This window comes from Taurulus bubalis (genome assembly GCF_910589615.1).
Source record: "Taurulus bubalis genome assembly, chromosome: 1".
Taxonomy (NCBI): domain Eukaryota; kingdom Metazoa; phylum Chordata; class Actinopteri; order Perciformes; family Cottidae; genus Taurulus; species Taurulus bubalis.
This window is the reverse complement of record NC_136589.1, coordinates 14,638,350-14,656,821: the sequence shown is the minus strand read 5'-3', so window position 1 is coordinate 14,656,821 and position 18,472 is coordinate 14,638,350. Positions and strand designations below refer to the sequence as shown.

General features: G+C 43.8%; 1 protein-coding gene across 1 annotated transcript; it reads left to right on the top strand.

Moving 5' to 3' along the window:
* Positions 1 to 12,084, top strand: ptbp1a (polypyrimidine tract binding protein 1a). Its single transcript, XM_079218563.1, has 16 exons — positions 1 to 41; positions 837 to 890; positions 1,173 to 1,203; positions 4,659 to 4,719; positions 4,883 to 5,055; positions 5,452 to 5,598; positions 5,754 to 5,924; positions 6,159 to 6,269; positions 6,464 to 6,644; positions 7,078 to 7,155; positions 7,337 to 7,494; positions 8,870 to 8,903; positions 9,976 to 10,068; positions 10,258 to 10,474; positions 10,767 to 10,844; positions 11,041 to 12,084. Exons 1-16 carry the CDS (start codon positions 34 to 36, stop codon positions 11,171 to 11,173), a joined length of 1,728 nt encoding a protein of 575 aa, XP_079074689.1. The 5' UTR covers positions 1 to 33; the 3' UTR covers positions 11,174 to 12,084.
* The last annotated feature ends 6,388 nt before the right edge of the window (positions 12,085 to 18,472 follow it).

The window sequence follows — 18,472 nt, the reverse complement described above, 5'->3', positions numbered from 1 at the left end:
TTCGCTTCAGACCTGCAGTTTTTTTCTTGTGCAATGGACGGGTAAGTGAAAAAGAACCACACTTTAGACTTCTTTATTTAATGCAAACCCACCGCCGTGTTCACTATTTCCATATCTATGTTGCTTATTATGATATATTTTGATCGCGGCGGCTACTTCACGTAACCGTTAGACCGAGAAAGTTTTGAAACAGTTTTTTTCCTTTTTTTTTTTTTTCTTCTTCTCTCTGCCATCAAAACATGCAACAGTTAGCAGGAGCGTAAGCTAACTAGCTTGAACAGACATATATGATATACTTATTTTGTATAAAAAGACGCCAAGCGAACGTTACTCGACGAACGTATGTAGTCTGAATATTCGTTCGTTAACGGAACGTTGTGGCAGCACGCGGCGGCCGTTACATTATAGAACGTTGGCTAACTACCATGGTAACTCGCTTCCACTGGCGCTCGAACGCTATAGCTAAAGCAACGTGTCTCATTTCCGCATTCATTTGTCTGCGGAGTGCCAGGGCCATGTTTGAAGATGTCTGGCCTGAACGTTGTGCGTTGATTAAATTTGAGACTTCATTCTATACCTGGTTGTCCACACAGGGTAGGAGACAATAGGAAACGCAATATCGTTTTTTTTAAATCAAGCGTATTATAATTTGTTACCATTTTGAACCGATGCATTCTACAGTTTTAAAGGACTTCAAACGCAGCAACCAAGTGTTGCATTGAACCCGGTCAACAATACGCTCGACGTTTATTTGAGAGATTTGATCATTGTTTTATTATTGCTTATAAGCGTCCTATCTAAAGTTTGATCATATATATTTTTTTAATCCAATACAGCCGCCTAGACGCTGAATTGTACCCTTTGGGAACCGGCTACGTCCCTGAAATTGAGTAAGTATTTGTATATTGTTTTTGCACGGCAGACTTCAATTGAAAATATTCAAGTTTCTGCAATGCTTTTTGAATTTCACGCTTCGTAATGGATAAGGAAGTCCCTCTTTCTTCTTCTTTTTAAACCATACTAGGTTTATGTTGTCTCAATACTTGTTGTAAATGCATAGTTTCCAGAGTGTTATGCTGTTGTCATTAACTGTTAAATAAGATCCCATAATGTAGTATGGGTAATTTGCTTGCATTTCCTGTGTAATAATAAAGTGTCTTTCTCTTTCACAGCAGTGTCCATGACATATCCGTTGGCACAAAGGTAGGCACATTTTAGTCGTTGTCTTTTTGCAACTCTGCTTCTTTTCACTTTCCCTTATTTCACTGACTATACTACAGGATGAATGCCACATGTTCAAATGTGGGTGTAGACATGTAAAACGACTTACATGGCCTTTGCTAAGTAAATGCTGTCATTAGAATAACATCATAATCAAAATAGCTTTGAGATCATGAGAGCTTTCATTGCATTTACAAGTCAGTGAAAATGGAAAATAACTGTGCCCGACACTGGGGACTTGAAACGAATAGTCTGTCAGTTTGCAAGCGCTTCCTCTATAATTACAGAACTGCTGTCCAAAGCCATTTCTCATGCGTAATGAGTTTTCAGTTGCAGACTGCCTTTTTAAAGATTTATGATATGCAACAGTCGGCGCATTTATGTTGCGGCAACTCTCAAGACATGGGACTTTTGATAATTGAATTAGAATAGATTATATGATGTGGGGCTTTGTTTTTCTGTTTCGGTTGGGTTGTGTGGCTGCAGGGAAATGAAACTTCCTGCTGTTGTGTGTTCCTTAATAGCATGTTGGCCTTGCTGGAATGTTAAGAAAGCAGCTGAATCCTGCCCCGGCGCTTGCTATTTTTTCAGCCTAGTTTCTAGCACAAGCCTATTCGGCAAACGGCAGTGAAACAAACCAGCAAAGTATTGTCCCATGTTCCTCTTTTTGCACGCATGTATTATTTACATTTTATTATCTCCAGTGAAGTTGTGTGCGTATGTCTCTGGAATAGCAGCCCTTCTTGTTCATGTTTGTGTGCAAACTTGTTAAGCGACGAGCACAGTTGTTATTGGCAAACTGCTTGTTGTTAACTTGCGTACCCAATAAAAATGCCTGGCTAAGTAGTAATCCATGGCAACGGTGCCTCAGGCACATATGTGTAGGAGGTGTACTTGAACTCAACATAGGGCTGTAACCATCCCGTCTCAACTGTCTTCATCGTCCCGACCAAAGGTCTTTATATGTTTAAACAAACACCCCACCCCCTCTTAATTTCAGTAAAGCGTGTTTTTCAACTTTTTAACACCGCTGAAGTTAAGGCCCTAATTTGACTTCTGATACGATTTTTTTTATTCTGGATTTTATGTACTGTTGTAAGGATAATGCTGACTTATGGTGTACTGCCTTGCTGGATTCTGTAATTATTCCGTCTGGGCAGAGTGTCTGGCATTCCGCGGTCACATTCCAATCTCCCCCTCCGGTCCCATGGTGAGACTCCCTGCCCCCCACTGGCAAAGGCTGATCACAGTGAACAAACATGTCTGTACCTGTGCTCTTTGCCTTTGTTTTATCTTGAAGGATTACCTTTTACCAACCCCAACAAAGTCCCAAATAAGGCCCTTAAATGCTTAGAGTCCATGTTATTTTTTCCCTTCCTTTTGATGCAATGCAAACCAGGTGTGCAGGGAAACTGCCCCCAGTACATGTTGCCTTTTTTTAAAAAGGATATATAAAGGTAGGCCACTGCCATTGTTGGTAAGACACAGTTGCTCGTCAGCTTCAGCATGTGGGCCAGCAATGTGTCATCGTCTCCTAGCCAAAAGCTACTATTATACTGTCAACACCCCGCGAAAACAAAGGATGTGAACATGTCGATACGCATTTAGCGGATTTTTGTTTGAAAATGGGTTTGGCACTGTCTTGGAGTAGACTTTTTATACGCTCTCTTTTTCCTTAGCTTTGTAAATTATCTTTGTGCTGCTCTGCACTATCTGCCACACTAGTTATATTCTCAATTTATTTGTTCCATAGTCCTTTGTTTGGTATAATACTTTGATGTTTCGGCTCTGTTCTACACACTGTCTTAGCTCTGTGGCTATTTTTAGAATGGGGAAGTATGGGGGGAGAGAGTCCTGCCATGGAACAGTAACCATCAGTCCCAAAGAGGAAGTTTAGTCAAACCCTGGAAGCAGGCCTGATATCGCTGCTCTTCCTGTTTGGAAGTCTGCTGACAATGCCTGCCCAGCATCCAGTCAGGCGGGAGCCACTTCCTTCATTTCTCATTGCTTGCATCTGGGCATGGCCCATTTATCAAGCAAAAAGCTAAAATGTTTTTTTCTTTTACGATTTCCTCCCAACAAGAACATATCACTTGTCGTTTGGTATTCTTATTTCTACCATTAGGTATAAGTTAACTGGTCACTCCCATTAAAAATCAAACAAATTTGTAAGTCCTGTTTTATTTCCTTGTCTTGTCATACTTTGCACCTTTTTGTAATCATGTATGCATTCCATTTATGTATAGATTTGAACGTTTGCCAAAGTAGGAGGCCCCTGATCCCGAAGCTGCAGTTAAGTAGGCAAAGGAATGTCTCTTGCTGCTCCAAGTTGATGAATTTAGATAGCACACCCTGTTTGTGTGGGCCCCAGAGTGAGAGTGAGCGACTTAGGCCAACCATCTGGAAGTCAAAGGGTAGTTTATTCTACTGCGTACAGTGTTGTGCTCTCATAGCAACTAACTCTGTACCCGACACCAGTCGGCGGCATGACCAAATCTCTCTCAGATCACCATATTCCTCCTGCCGTTTGAGCAGACTTTGCAGCCTGACTGTAACCCCCACCAACTTGCATAATTAAAGGCCAAGATTCACAAGGTGGAGTAGAATGCTAGCAAACCTGCATGACTGGTTGTTGTAAAAGTGCTCCAGGACACTTCAACTCCTAGAGTGTATGTGTGTGTGCTGCCGTGTAACAATGCCCCTAGTCTCAGCTGGAACAGGACATTCATTGTGGAGTGTTGTAGAGCTTAGGCCGCTGAGCCACTTCTTGTGACTGCTGTACTTCATCTCGCACAACCACAAACATGAGAACAGCCCTGTAACAGCACTTTATATCTACTGGAGAGAGCAAGAGGGGACAGACGAGGCTGTTTCAGCAGACAGTAATCTAGTGTGGGCTGGGAGTATCCCCGTCTTGTCTTCCAATCCAGAGGGCTTTGGTGTGTTATCCTTCCTCCTAATACTGAATTATGAGAAGATGGTTTATACCGACTGACGGCTGCTGTCCAGCTAAGAGGTTATTGCTGACTGCTATGCTTCAGGTTGAATAGTAGCTTTTTCTCCCAGAGTGCGATTGACGTTATAAATTAATATTGTGGCACATTGCCCCGAGGTCAGAAATAATGGCCTATTTTTGCAGGTGGCTAAGGTTTGGAACTAGGAATTACTGTTGGAAGAGTATAAAATGGTACGGGAAGAAAAGAATATGATGAGAAGTCAAATATCCGTGCTGACAAGCCGGGTCATTTAATTATTTCTACCGAGGAAGGTGGGGTTCTTCTCAAGCGGGCTTGCTCGGTCCTCCTTTGGTTATCAGATTACTTCCTGCTCTATCGCACAATGGCTCAGTAATATGAGAGCTGTGCTCTCCACCTGCTATGCCGTGCCCTCATTGGTGAAGGCACTGAAGTGAACCATTGTTTTCTCTCTTCCTGCAGAGGGGATCCGACGAACTATTTTCTACCTGCATAGCCAACGGGCCCTATATCATGAACCCAGGTAAGGGGGGTTGTTGCCATGGAGGGTTGAATCCTTTTTTTACTGAAGTGCTTGTCGTTTGTGTCGGTTTGTGTTGCCATGACGATCAATCCATTATTCACGAAGAACCAGAGCCCTCTGTTCCCTCCCTGATTGTATCTGCTTCTGTTTTTTTTTCTTGCAGCCAATGGCAACGACAGCAAAAAATTCAAAGGTGACGTCCGCAGCCCTGGTGTTCCGTCACGTGTGGTCCACGTACGCAAGCTGCCCAACGACATAAATGAGGCTGAAGTTATTGGCCTGGGACTGCCTTTTGGAAAGGTCACTAATTTGCTGATGCTGAAAGGGAAAAACCAGGTAAGGACACTGATATGTGCAGGTCTTCTCACCAAACCGGTGTGACTTGCCCTCTTTAGGCATGGGATCAGAGAGCTTTGTAGGCCTTTGTCCTGAAAATGTTGACTGACCCTTTTGTTACAGCCTCATGGCATAGTGGGTAGAATGATAATTCTACTAGCTGAGACATTGAATCCATTTTTAAATGTCTTTATTTCCTGTTTTCCAATACCTGCCGTTATGTGTCGAAACCAATAAAGATGTCAAATGAGATTTGGCTAAACGTAGATGTGATGGGTAGTGAAAATGCTCGTATCAGACCTGATTATTTGGAACACTTAAACATTGCCATAGTGTGGCACCGTATACGTGATGGGACAGTCAAATGAAATGCATTTCTCTGGTCCTCCCCTGCAGGCATTCTTAGAAATGACCAGCGAGGAGTGTGCACAGACGATGGTGAGCTACTACTCCTCTGTAACCCCCGTCATCAGAAACCACCCCATTTACATGCAATACTCGACTCACAAGGAGCTCAAGACCGACAACTCCCCCAACCAAGTGGTAAGGATTTGCAATCTGACACGCACTTGATGTTTGGATTTCAGGCTTAAATTACTGTTGTCATTAATATTACTGCAAACTGATTTATTTATTAAATGGTTTGCATCCTTTCTCCATCTATGCTAAGAAGTTCCTCTTTTTTTCTTCTTTTTTAGCGTGCCCAGGCAGCTCTGCAGGCAGTCAATGCTCTGCATGGCGGTGGGATGGGAGGCATGGCCATTCCAGCAGATGTGGCTAGCATGGGAGGAGCCGGGTCCCAAAGCCCTGTGCTCAGAGTCATCGTGGAAAACCTCTTCTACCCCGTCACCCTGGATGTTCTTCACCAGGTACAGATTACAGTTACCTAGTTATTTCACACATTAGCTTGCTAGTGTGTAGGATTTGGCAGCATCTGGCTGTGAGGTTGCAGATTGCAACCAACAGAAACGTCTCCAGTTTCCCAAGTGTGGTGTTCGAAGAAAAAACATATACAAATGTATTCCCTTTGTTTATCTTCCAGTACAGTTTCAATGAAAGTGTGTGTTGTGGTTCACCCCTAATTGTGCTTTCTCCCCCTCCAGATTTTCTCTAAATTCGGCACCGTGCTGAAGATCATCACATTCACCAAGAACAACCAATTCCAGGCTCTTATCCAGTATGCCGATGGCTTGACAGCTCAGCACTCCAAACTGGTAAGACTGGTACAACTAATGCTCTGTCATGATGTTTCAGTCTGATGTTCTTACCACCACTTTTGCGGTAGGGTTGAGATTCAGTTTGCTGTAAACATCTTGGGACCCATAAAGATGACTGTGACGTGTTTTACACTGCCGAGTTTAAATACAGTTTCATGTTGGCTCAAGTCTAAATCCTCAATTTCTCTCAGTCTCTGGATGGACAGAACATCTACAATGCCTGCTGCACCCTGAGAATCAGCTTCTCCAAGCTCACCAGCCTCAATGTCAAGTACAACAACGACAAGAGCCGGGATTACACCCGTCCAGACCTCCCCACTGCTGATTCACAGGTCTCCCTTGACCACCAGACCATGGCAGCTGCTGCATTTGGTAAGATTGGGTACCCACTTCTTTTATAGAAGTATTACATTTCATATTCTTAAATGAAGGCCTTTAAAATGATTGCATTTTGTTTACAAAGGTCTTATTTGACTGATTGTACTAATAAAATAATATTGTGACACCATAAATATAAATTACTCTTGACCATGGAGTGTGCATGCGCTCTGGCGTGTGTCAGTCAGTTGTCAGGAAAGAAAGAAAAAAAATCCTCGCACCTGGCTACTAACAAGCTAACGTTAAAGGTGACGAACAAGTGTCATTTTAACAACAAAACTGGCTGGACAGATTAAGGGGCCAAGGGAGCAGAGAATTTTAAGTGGTATTAAAAAATGTCTTAAATTTCAAGAACCCTGGAAGAAATCTTTGTTCTTATTTGTGATGTTTTTTTTTGTTTTTTGTTTTTTGTTGCTTCTTCTCCTAGCTGCTCCAGGCTTAATCTCAGCCTCTCCTTATGGTGCAGCTCATGGCTTCCCCCAAGCCTTTGCCATCCAGCAGTCAGGTCAGTACACACTTTATTTTACCATGCTACCCTGTATCGCTTATCTAAATATTTGTCTGTCTTGACGTGAACATACTGGATATATATTACCCAGTATTTTCTTCTTACCAGATCTCTTCAGTGTGTAGAGCATGTAACGGTTTAAGTCACATCAATGAAATTAACACTTTGTCCCTCTTAGGACTGTCAATGCCTGGTATGCCTGGTGCCCTGGCGTCCCTGGGTGTGGGCCACGGCGGCATGGCTGCTGCCGCAGCTGCCGCTAGCCGGCTCGGCCTGGCGGGGTTCGCCACCGCTGGCGGACACCATGTGTTGTTGGTCAGCAATCTGAACCCTGAGGTCAGTACACTCACTAAGTTCAAACAGAGCTACATTCTGCCTCTTTCAGTGCAGTGCTGAGAAACGTTAGAATGTTACAGTGCCATTTGTTTACACTATGGTTAATTGACCTGGATCCACTTGTATAAGCGCTCCATTGTTTGGCTGCCCCCCACCCCCATTTCGCACCACCTCCCTGTGATCAGACTAGTCCCCATACCACAGTTTTTAATGAAAAGGGTTCATGGAGTCAAACGTCTTCTCTTTCAGGACCTCTCTGTTTGACCAAACCTGCTGCATTTCTGACCTGCCACTTTTGCTCACTGTGAATTTTAAGTTTATTCAAAACACTAACTTCTTTTTTTTTTTCTTTTTTTAAACCTACATTTCATATCTTCATTTTTGTCCATTAGTTGAAATCATTCTTGAGTTGTTGGAGAGACAATATTACTTTTTTCTTTGTATTTTGTAAAGAAACACACCGTGCCTGGATTTAGGTCTTTTTATATACATAGTTTGTAAAATGTATTGGTAGTCTGTCGCACTCATTACATTTACTGTAGTTATGTAGTCATTACGTTAAGCATGATAATTTCAGCAGGTAGTTGCAACAGGATAACTATAATTGACATTCAGATTTGACTGTTTTATTTTAATGTAACTGTAAATAATCTAAACAAACATAGCCTGTAATTACAAGTACATATTGTCTCTGCCTTTTTTCTGTATTTCATTGTTAATCTTTTTTCTCTTCTTTTTCTCCTAGTGTTCCCATAGTGACAGTGCATTTTAATTTAGCCAGTACTACTGTCTGAAGCACTACATTTCTTTGTGTATACTGACCTTGTTTTTTTACTTCCTTTTTTCCCTCTCTACTTTCTCTGTCCCCCTCTCCCTCCTTTGTTTTAAAACCCCTCACCTCTTGCCAACTGACTGCACGTCCCACGACCAATTGTTCCCTCTGTCCTCCTCCCCTCTGCCACTCTATTACTACAACCACCCCTCCCCAATCCATCATGCCCAATTTGGTCACCACCCACAAATTGTAAACTCAACAAAAACACAACATTGGCATCTCTCTCATTGGTCTCCCTCGATTTTGCAATCATCTGCCCCTCCACTTGTCGTCTTCTCCACAACCTCATCCCCCTCTTCCTCCTCTCTCATGCTGTTTGAATCCTCTCCCCTTGTCCTCTCTACATTCTCTTCGTCCCTCATGCCTCTCCTTCCTCCATGGTACTGTGGCCTTCCTGTGGACCTCGCTGCCTGTGGCCTGCGGATATGTCCCGACTCCACTCCACTGTCCTCCACTCCGCTCCGTCTCTTTTCCCCTGTCCCCTGTTCCCTTATCCCCCTTTGGCCCCCTGCCCCGCTACTCCCCCTGCTGTCTCTAAAGAGCGTTACGCCACACTGCCTCTTTATTCTTTTCGGTACGTTATCATCCTTTCATCTCCTTTTTTTTATTACTACTGTTACCTGGCAAGGTGGGCATGTCTTGTCTCATGTTGTTGGCTTTGTTTTTTAACCACTGATGGCTCGTCATCAGGCTACAGGGCTATGAAGGGTGGGGGTGTCTGTTTTGATTTTGGGAGTTTGTATGACCTGTTTTTGGTTGTTGTGGGTTTGTGTGAGGAATGTAAGGTGAGAACACCACACAAAGCGGCAGCATTTCATTTCTAACAGCGGTGGTTTACTGTCCATGGGCAACAAACATTTAGTTTTTCCAGCTTCAAAGAGCACAGCCCCTTAATGGAAACATTGCCTAACTAAATAGAAATATGGGGATAATTTTGTTTGCAACTGAGGCAGGAAGGCAATCTAAATTCTAAAGTATGACCCTCAGGAAGAGGATAAAAGTCAACACTATTTGATTCTGCACGGTCCAAGCCTAACCCATGAAATTTCAGCAAATACCATTTTTGCTAAGTAGATTTTTCTGCTGTTGCCTTGAGTCACTCAGCAATAGTTCATACAAAGATGAAATGCTGCTGCTTTTTAGTGATTTGTGAGTTGACATATCCCTCAGATTATGTCACCATATTACTCCTCTGCAGTTTGTCTCAGTTACTCTAATGTAGGTTTGTGCATGTTTAGTTTATTCCTGCATGTGTCATTTATTAAGCCCTCGAGTTGGTCAAGTAATCGATGCTTTCTTCACTGTATAGCTATCAAATCAACAAAACCGCTCATTTTGCCTTCAAATCACTACCTCTCCCTTCTCGGGCTTAACCATTTTAGTTGTCAGCATCTGTGTAATTGTAATCTGAGAGGGTTTACGTAGGATTAGTTCTAGAGATCCCATGCAGAATTGAACGGAAAAATTAGTAGGACAGCCTGACAATTACTGATTAATCAGACTGTCCATTTAGTAGCAGTATGAATATCATTGCCCCCGATGTGATGGTTTACATTGTTTTTGTTGCTGTGATTGGCTATGTAGGTCCTGTTAAGGCTGTGTTCTTTGTTGCACTCGTGTTGTGACCCCTTCCTCTTCCTCCCCAGGTGTGTACGGCGACGTGATGAGAGTGAAGATCCTGTTTAATAAAAAGGAGAATGCTCTAATCCAGATGTCTGATAGCACTCAGGCTCAGCTAGGTAGCTACACTCCAGCCCTGCAAATCAACATCAGCATAATTTTCTTTCTTTCTTATTTATTCCTCCTCATAATCTTAACGTACATTTTGTAGAGGACCGGTTTTCTTTTCTGATCATTAACTTAATGTTTTCACAAATGTGCTGCTCAATCAAGGATGGAAATGAATTAATCCTGTTCATGTTTCTCAGCTATGAGCCACCTGAATGGTCAGCGTCTCCATGGCCGTGCCATGCGTGTGACCTCATCGAAACACACCACAGTGCAGCTGCCCAGAGAAGGCCACGAGGACCAGGGCCTCACAAAGGACTACAGCAACTCACCGCTGCACCGCTTCAAGAAGCCCGGCTCCAAAAATTACTCCAACATCTTCCCACCCTCGGCAACACTCCACCTCTCCAACATACCGTGAGTTCATCCGCGAGAGCCTCATTTCCATTCCCACTCTCTCCCCAGCAGCTTTTGAGCTGTAAGCTTTTTCCTTTGTAGTCATGACTCATTCTTTTCTATATTTGGTGCTTGGGATTAAGAAGTTGTGCCCATATTTTCTAAACATGCTGCTCTAGAGGTGCATTTTTAGATTTAATCAGCCATCTTGTTTCACAATACCAGTAAATAAACCGGAAAATGCAAATAAATAAAGGGATTGTAAACTCCCGTAAAAGCTTTATGTAAATTTCCAGTTTTTCTCTCTTTTCAGGCCTTCGGTGGTGGAGGATGACCTCAGGAGGCTTTTTGCCAGCTCAGGAGCCACAGTTAAAGCCTTCAAGTTCTTTCAGTAAGTCCGAGTCCAGTCACTCTTAATCTTCTTCAATTGTTACGTCCTTATTGGTGTTTGACTTGTCTGTCTTTCTTCTATTTATTGTTTAGAGTCTGAATAAGATGTCTTAGCGCTCATAACGTAGCAAATGTCAAAAAAGTGGGCTACATGTTGACACTTTAAGAACCCATTGTTCCCTCTTTTTATCGAACAGGAAAGACCGCAAGATGGCCCTGATCCAGATGGGCTCAGTCGAGGAGGCAATCGAGTCCCTCATTGAGTTCCACAACCATGATCTGGGAGAGAACCACCACCTTCGAGTGTCCTTCTCAAAGTCCACCATCTGAGTGTCGTTCCTCCCTTCCTCCAAGTGTATTGCCATCTGAATGCTACTTTTATTGAGGTTTCCTTCAGTGGAAAATGGCCACCGTTGCATATTGATGGCCGTGGTTCTTTGTAGACTGTTGCGCCCGTCACCATTCTTAATCATTCCTCTCGTTAATCGGTTTGGGTATTGCATGTCTGGCGTCCCGATTCCTGGTTCCACTCGTTGTCGTATGTCACCGAAATATGTATACAAAAAATCAAACCTCAATTTTCTTTTGCAACCGATAACTCAGCAAAAAAATACAAGGTATTTTAAATTACCTCAATTCAATTTGAATGTTGACCAACAAAGCTTCATTGTTGCCGGTTTTACACTAATTTGTTTTGGAGTTAGTCCGGCCAACATCAGCCAATACTGACCGGGGGGGGACCACTAAAACCGGCATTCTTGTGCCGAGCCGCAGTATGTTAGAGAAGAGGGAGGACGCAGTTCCACTGAGTGATTACAATTTCCTGTATCACTACTCTCTTTTTTTGAAGCTATGCTCCACATAAACGTTAGGTTCTGCCCCGTAATGATGTAAACACTATTCACACACATTGGCCTGAGTGTGACAGACGACATAAACGGCCGAGTCCAAACTCGGCTCAGGAATCGGTAAATGGAATCGAAGTGCGTTTCTGTTTCCAGTTCAGGAAAAGTTCTTGGTACCCAAACCATACAATTAATTTGTTCCATCATTTAGTTTTTAAGCGGGGTCCTGGGAAGGGGGCAACATTCTGCAAGGAAACCTGTTATATTGGAGGGGAAGTAGAGGCAGCTGATGAACTGTCACTTTAGACCAAATCGCTTAAAAAAAAAATAAAAATAAAAAAAGACAAGAAAGACACCCTCCACCACAGATGTTCATGTGGATGAATCATATCCACACAAGACACACTTCAGCATTCCTTTTATTGTGATCGTCATGTGGATATATCTGTGTGTGTATGTGTGCCTTTTTGAAATGCCACTTTGACCCAGTTTGGCCAGTCATAAACGGTTCGATACAAAGGATTTAGTTTTGGCCCACACCACCAAACGATTTAATATCCCAGTATCTATTTTGATTTTATCTTCTTGTAACTACCCGCCTGTTTGCTTCGGGGTATCCATACCACTATCTGGAGTCATTCGATAAGGATGCCTTTTTTTCTTTTCTTACAATATCTATCTACAGTCTCGTGCCTTCCTTTTATCCCAAACCAGATTGCCTTAAGCATTGCTCTGGCTTTATTTGGAAAAGACGCGGCTCTCAAAATGGCGTTTTCATGCCATGTGGTATGTACCAGCATTGTTAAAACATTGGGGAGTGTAAGGGGTGAAAGTGGCTCATTCAAAACTTTAGTTTCATCTTAAAAACAAACACAACAGTTTTTCTAGAGATTTGTATGCATATCCCATTATATGTATGTAGAAACTATGAATGTATGTTGGTTAGTTGCCTAATATCCTTGCTAGGTGATGTAGCTCTGTTAGGTGTTTTGTGGCAGGAGTTGGAGCTGTAGCCGGCCGTCCTGCCGTACCGCCCCATTCGCCTTCACGCCGCCCTTCCGCCGGAGGGGCCGTGGTGTTTTGGGGGCGTCATTTAACCATATTATGTTCATCTATATGTGGACGCCTATATATATTCATTTATCTTTTCTTTTAATGTTAGTATTTACATGTGTATCACTGCTACGCTTATCTGATACCTATATGTAGTGGCTGGGTTTGATCATTATCACAGTGCCTTGAGTTTTTAATCTGAGGCCGAAACCTTTTTTCGGCCTGGTCAATTGACTTTGTTTACCTCTCGTTCAGGTGTTTTATCTTTCCGGTCTGCATAGATGCCTTTATCCCATTTATATTCAGGTAATCCTACCTGTGAGAGAGCAGCCTGGAGTCACTTGTCAACTCAAAGTAACAACAGTCCTGGACTGTCTCAATATCCTCAAGCCAGTATATATATCTATAATTTGTTTTCTTCTTAAATTCAGGATTACAGGGTGGGTTCGCCTCTCACCCATTCCAGTATGTGCCCGCTCGCCACATCCAGGTTCTTTAGTGCACTTTTCCTCAACGATAGGTCCAAGTTGGCACCGTCACGCCGAAGTCTTAAAGTCGTCACATTCCTCCACAGCCTCGACCACTGTAGTTTTGGACCAGATACAGATTCACTCTGGCTCTATTTTTGTAAAAGATTATTATGCATGGTTTAACGAAGCTTCATGTAGCTACAGGCGTTTCTTGCTGTTATGGACCAAAGTATCTTCTACCCCAGCTGTTTTCCTTTCTTTAGTGTTGTGGTTTCTAAAAGTTTTCTCACATTTCCACAAGTACACAAGGCTTCAGATTCCTTTTTATTTTCCCGTTTCTCAGATGCCTTGGACAAATGTCACATGAAGTTAAAATATGTTTGGGTATCAGCCTATACTGTATATTGTATCCCATTTTGTTGGATTGACATTACAAAGAGACTTTGGTAGTTTGCTTTAGTACGGATACTTAATTGAACCACAGTCTTAGCTGTGACGTTGATGGTGTAGAAGATTATATGCCTTTAATTGTTTTGTTTTTTTTTCATTTGTTAAAGCTTTTATGTTTCTCTCTTTTATATGGGGGGGTGGGGTTATTGTATGAAGCGGGATTGATGGTTGTATATATTCATGTTTTTGTACCACAATCATTTGGATTATATCCACTTTACGTTCAAAACATGTATATTTTGATAAAACAATACAGACCTATTGCGCTCTGCGGAGCTGTAAAAACAAAAAAAACTTTTGTAACACAAAGACATTAAACCTATCTGAACACAGAAGTGTCTCTGTATGTGCCCCACCTCCCTCCCCCTCCCTTTTTTTGTTTTGCCATTCTGTTCTTGTCGCTTGCATCTTCTGCTGCCTTCAATAAATCTTTAGTTTGTTCCTCCTTTCATCTGGCCTCATTTGGTTTCTGTCTCTTCCTCTCTGTCCTGTGGAGCTGCTGCTCCGTATCAGTTAACGCCTTGTAACATTTTCCACGTTTCCCATCCTGTTTTACCACTGGTGGGTTATTTTAATCTATTTTTTTTTGTTTACTACATTTTTCCTACTTTTGTACTCATTCCTTCTGAAACTTGACTGACTCAAGCCGGTCAGTCGATCTCCTCGCCGACGCTGCTGCGGTGCCGGCATGGAGGAGAGTTAATTTGATGTGAAAACGGGGGATACTTACTCTCGGTTATTCCCTAATAATCCTCCATCATCCTACACTCGGCTGTGACCTTTTCGGTTTAACAGGTCTGTCTGACTCCAAGGAGAAGAGCCAGGTTGCTGTGGAAATTAAGTTGCTGCGTCTCATAAAATGAATAATTAAGATTAAAAACACAATCATGGCTATCAGGTATATTTCTGACATCCATGTTTAGCACCAAGCTCCTCAGGGATGTCAATGACAGACCAGTCATACACCCGCTGTACCACTAGGGGGAGGTCTTGCTCTGCTGGTATCTGAAGGCTGTTGAGCAGAGGTGACTTTACCTGCCACTCACAATGTCAATAGTTAGTGGCTTAATCTCAAGTGCCTGCCTGGGCTTTCTGGCATACCTTTCTTTTCTTTTCTCTCTCTTCGACTTCCCAACAGAGCGAAGGAGGGGATTAACCTCAGATCTTCTGCTTTTGAGACGGGGACAAATGAGAGGAGAATCGAGTTCAGTGGAGTCTGGATTTTTGGCCAAGAGGAGCTGGATTTTTTTTTGTGTGTGTGTAATCCTAGCGGTGTGTGCAGTGTCGTCTTAAATGTATAGTGTGTCCAACTTGTGAATTCCACACTCTTCTCTCATTGCTTTGCAGAAGAAAACCTGCTTGAAGGTCACAGTAAAAACAGATTAGAGACAAATCTCAGCCGGTTTTTAGGATGCAAAAAGAAGCTCTTACTCTCGAGCAGATCATTTATTTCAATGTTTCTCTTTGGGGCATTGGACAGTTCTCTTTTCTTTCTTTTAAATCTTCAGTGCATCCTGACTAGTCGGGGAACTCCATGGCAGCAACTTGACTCTTTGATGCTGCCTTGATACCTCAGACCCTTGTTTACTTGCAACATCTTTAGTATTTCACGCTGCACCAAGAGCAATTTAGAGCGGGGAGCCGTCTGCACATCCTCTTTGGAATATACTGAAATGCAAAGAGATTGCATAATTGGGTGGAAGGGTAACTCAAAGCAAGATGATCCAAACATGGATATGTGATATTTTGGGATTATCAAATACCAGAAGTCACTGGCACACAAAAATATGGTTTACATGTTTTATCTGAGACACATTTTTTGAAGCCGAAACTGGCAAAGGGTGCACACTTATTTTCCGAAAGTTGGACGCCATAGAAAGTTGGGGCCTTACTGTATGAGCCTCTGTCCCAACATGCCACTCCATTTGCTCTTTAACTGCTCTAGCGTGCCGTGCATGTCACCGTACCCCGACCGCCTCTCCAGTTGTTCCCCGAATCCAGACCCTCGGGATGAATCCTGGCTCCATCCAGCGCCGTGTGCACGGAACTAAATGAAACCATGTGGGAACCGGGGTTCCTTTCACATCTGGCAACATTTATTTACATTAGTACCGCGGCCTCTAATCAAGCAAATACTGGCAAAAGCCAAGGCCACACACACACACACACACACATAAATGTGGGGACTGAAATGGGGTCCAAGTGGTTGGAGACGTTCTGTTTATCATTTGTGACGTGTTCAATCCCCCACAAAAGCCAGTTAGTCACTGAGGGTGGGGGGGAGAATGATGAAAAGGGTGAAATCTCTCTGTGTGTGTGTGAGTGTGTGAGAGAGCCTTGAAAGTTGACTGCATGTGACATGGCTGCATGTGACATGGCTGCTTTGTTAGTCAACAGCTTGAAAAGACATAGTCATCTGTTTTTATATTTTAAGACCTTGTGGGCTGAGAGATAATTCATGTGTCTATAATGTATGTCTCCCCTGAGCGGCGTTAAACTGCAGAGCAATCACAGACTTAACCGGCTGTAAATTGCAGGATTTAACACCCTTTTTGCAGGAGGCAGGTCTCTCTGACCCACATTCCTTTCTGATTTAGGATCACTTAGAGGCCTTCATATCTCAACACACCCAATGCTGTGGAGCCTGCACAGTTTACGTGAGATTTATACTCTCTTTTGGGTGACACGCCAGAGGAGGAAACAGCCTGAAGAAGGTGAAGGATTTCTTTGGGTCTATATGACTCCCCTTAAAATAAAAAAATAAAAAAAAGCCACCAGGAGACGATCCACATATTTACATATGCACGCCTCAGACATGTTGAATTATTCATCCACAGGGGCGAACGACATGCAGCTGTATTTGGGTTATGGGGGTGCACGGGTTCTCTCCCTAACTGAATTTATGCCGCCCCAAATTCATAGGCATTACTTTGCAGGCAGATAAAGGCAAAAGTAGGACACTTTGCTTAAAGGATACAACCCAAGAGGCACAATGAGATGTGAAGGCTGCAGCTGCAGGAAGGTTCAGTTTCCAAGTATTACACCGGGCCCATAGGATGCTGGAGGGTGGACAAGGGAGAACATCATCTTCTCTCAGTTCAGTCAGTGGTGCTTTAAACAAAATGTTATTAAAGAATGCAGATGAACTTGTTGCAAGTCATTTTTTCTTGAATCAATCCCCATCTGCCTGAGAGTGGATTGATCCTGGAGCTCATGTTCAACTTATCGACAAATGATGGAGCGCTTTGTGGAAACAATGTAGTTGCTACATCTTCCTCCCTCCATCCAAGATAGATATGTTTTTACTGCACATGAGTCTGTGCACGCACACAAGCACGCACGCACGCGCTCCCAGGACAGAGGCAGCCAGGATGGCAGCGCTCTGTCAGACGGAGCTATCTGGAGGTTTATGGCTCACAGGTTTTAGACTCGGTGCCCTTTGTGCCTAATGGACACTGATGGAAAATGACTCCACTGTTCCAGCGATCCATCAGACGGCCTCTTCTCTCTCTCCTTCCATCTCTCTTCCTCTCGCTCTCTCTCCCTCCACCTCTGTCCAGCTCCCTCTCTCTCCTGCCTCTGCCGGAGCACATCCATCAGGCCGCGGCTTTCAAACACCATGGTGGACTTTATGGCCGCTTTACGTGTCCAGCTGCGACGCAAATAGCCCGCCTCCAGCCACACAGATGGCTATGATGGTGATTAACACGCTTAAACAAGCACACACGAAAAATATCATGTCAAGTTTCTTTATGGGAAACTACAATATTTTCATCCCCGAAATTCATAACGCACATGTCTTAGCCAACTAAAAGCGTCCGTTTTTTTCTCATAAGTGTTGAGTTGAGGGTTTTTAAACATCCCCGATTGTGTATCACTGGGACGCAGTGAGTGAGTCAGCCAACCCAGAGTCTCCAGAGGGTGCACGGCACGGCACGGCTACAGACCCCGCCCGGAGAGAGAGAGAGAGAGAGAGAGAGAGAGGGAGAGAGGGAGAGAGAGAGAGAGAGAGAGAGATTCCTCACACAGAATCAGGGTGCCAGTGAGTGGTGTTGCCGCCTATAGGTGAAGGTCGCATGGGTGCGCGTTCGGATTAAAGCTGCGATCTTCAACGGCCCTCCTGCTGCGCCGGTCAACGTGACGCACAGAGAGCGGAGGCGCACAGCGCAGGGAGTCACGTTGGATCGGAGCCAGTGACAGCGGAGGAATCACCAAGTTGAGATGCTGTAGGAAGAGCGCAGGGAGGATGCTCCCGTCTCGCAGTTGCGCTTGTGTGGTAACTTTGGACTGAAAATAACGAGAGTGCGCGTCTTGGATGTATTTATTTCAACTGCAATAAAAGGGAAAAAGAAAAGGTCACGCGGACGCGGTTTGAGGCGCTGGAGAGGTTGAGCGGCGCGAGAGGAGCGGAACAAAGCGCGCGCCAGGCTGGATCCCCCCCACCCACCATCCCTCCAACCCCCCCCCCCCCAAACACGAATCTGGGTTGACAGATGACAGACGATTTTTGACGTTGTCTCCTTCCTCTGGTGAACACCGAGATCGCTGATAGAATTGGAAACGGCGGGTGGATTCTGGAGTGTAATTTTAATTGTGAGATTTAAATTTTTAATTTTTTTGGAGAAAGAAGAGGTTCTAATCCAGGTGGCGCATCTCTCTCCGGCTGCGCGTAATGGGAGAAAAGTTTCGGACCTTGCAGAGGAGACGCACTCACAGCATCCCGCCGCCGCCGCGCTCGTGAATAATAACATGTGAATCCCGCTCTTCCGTTCGCGGCCCACGAAGTTTAAAAGTGAATCTCAACCGTTCAG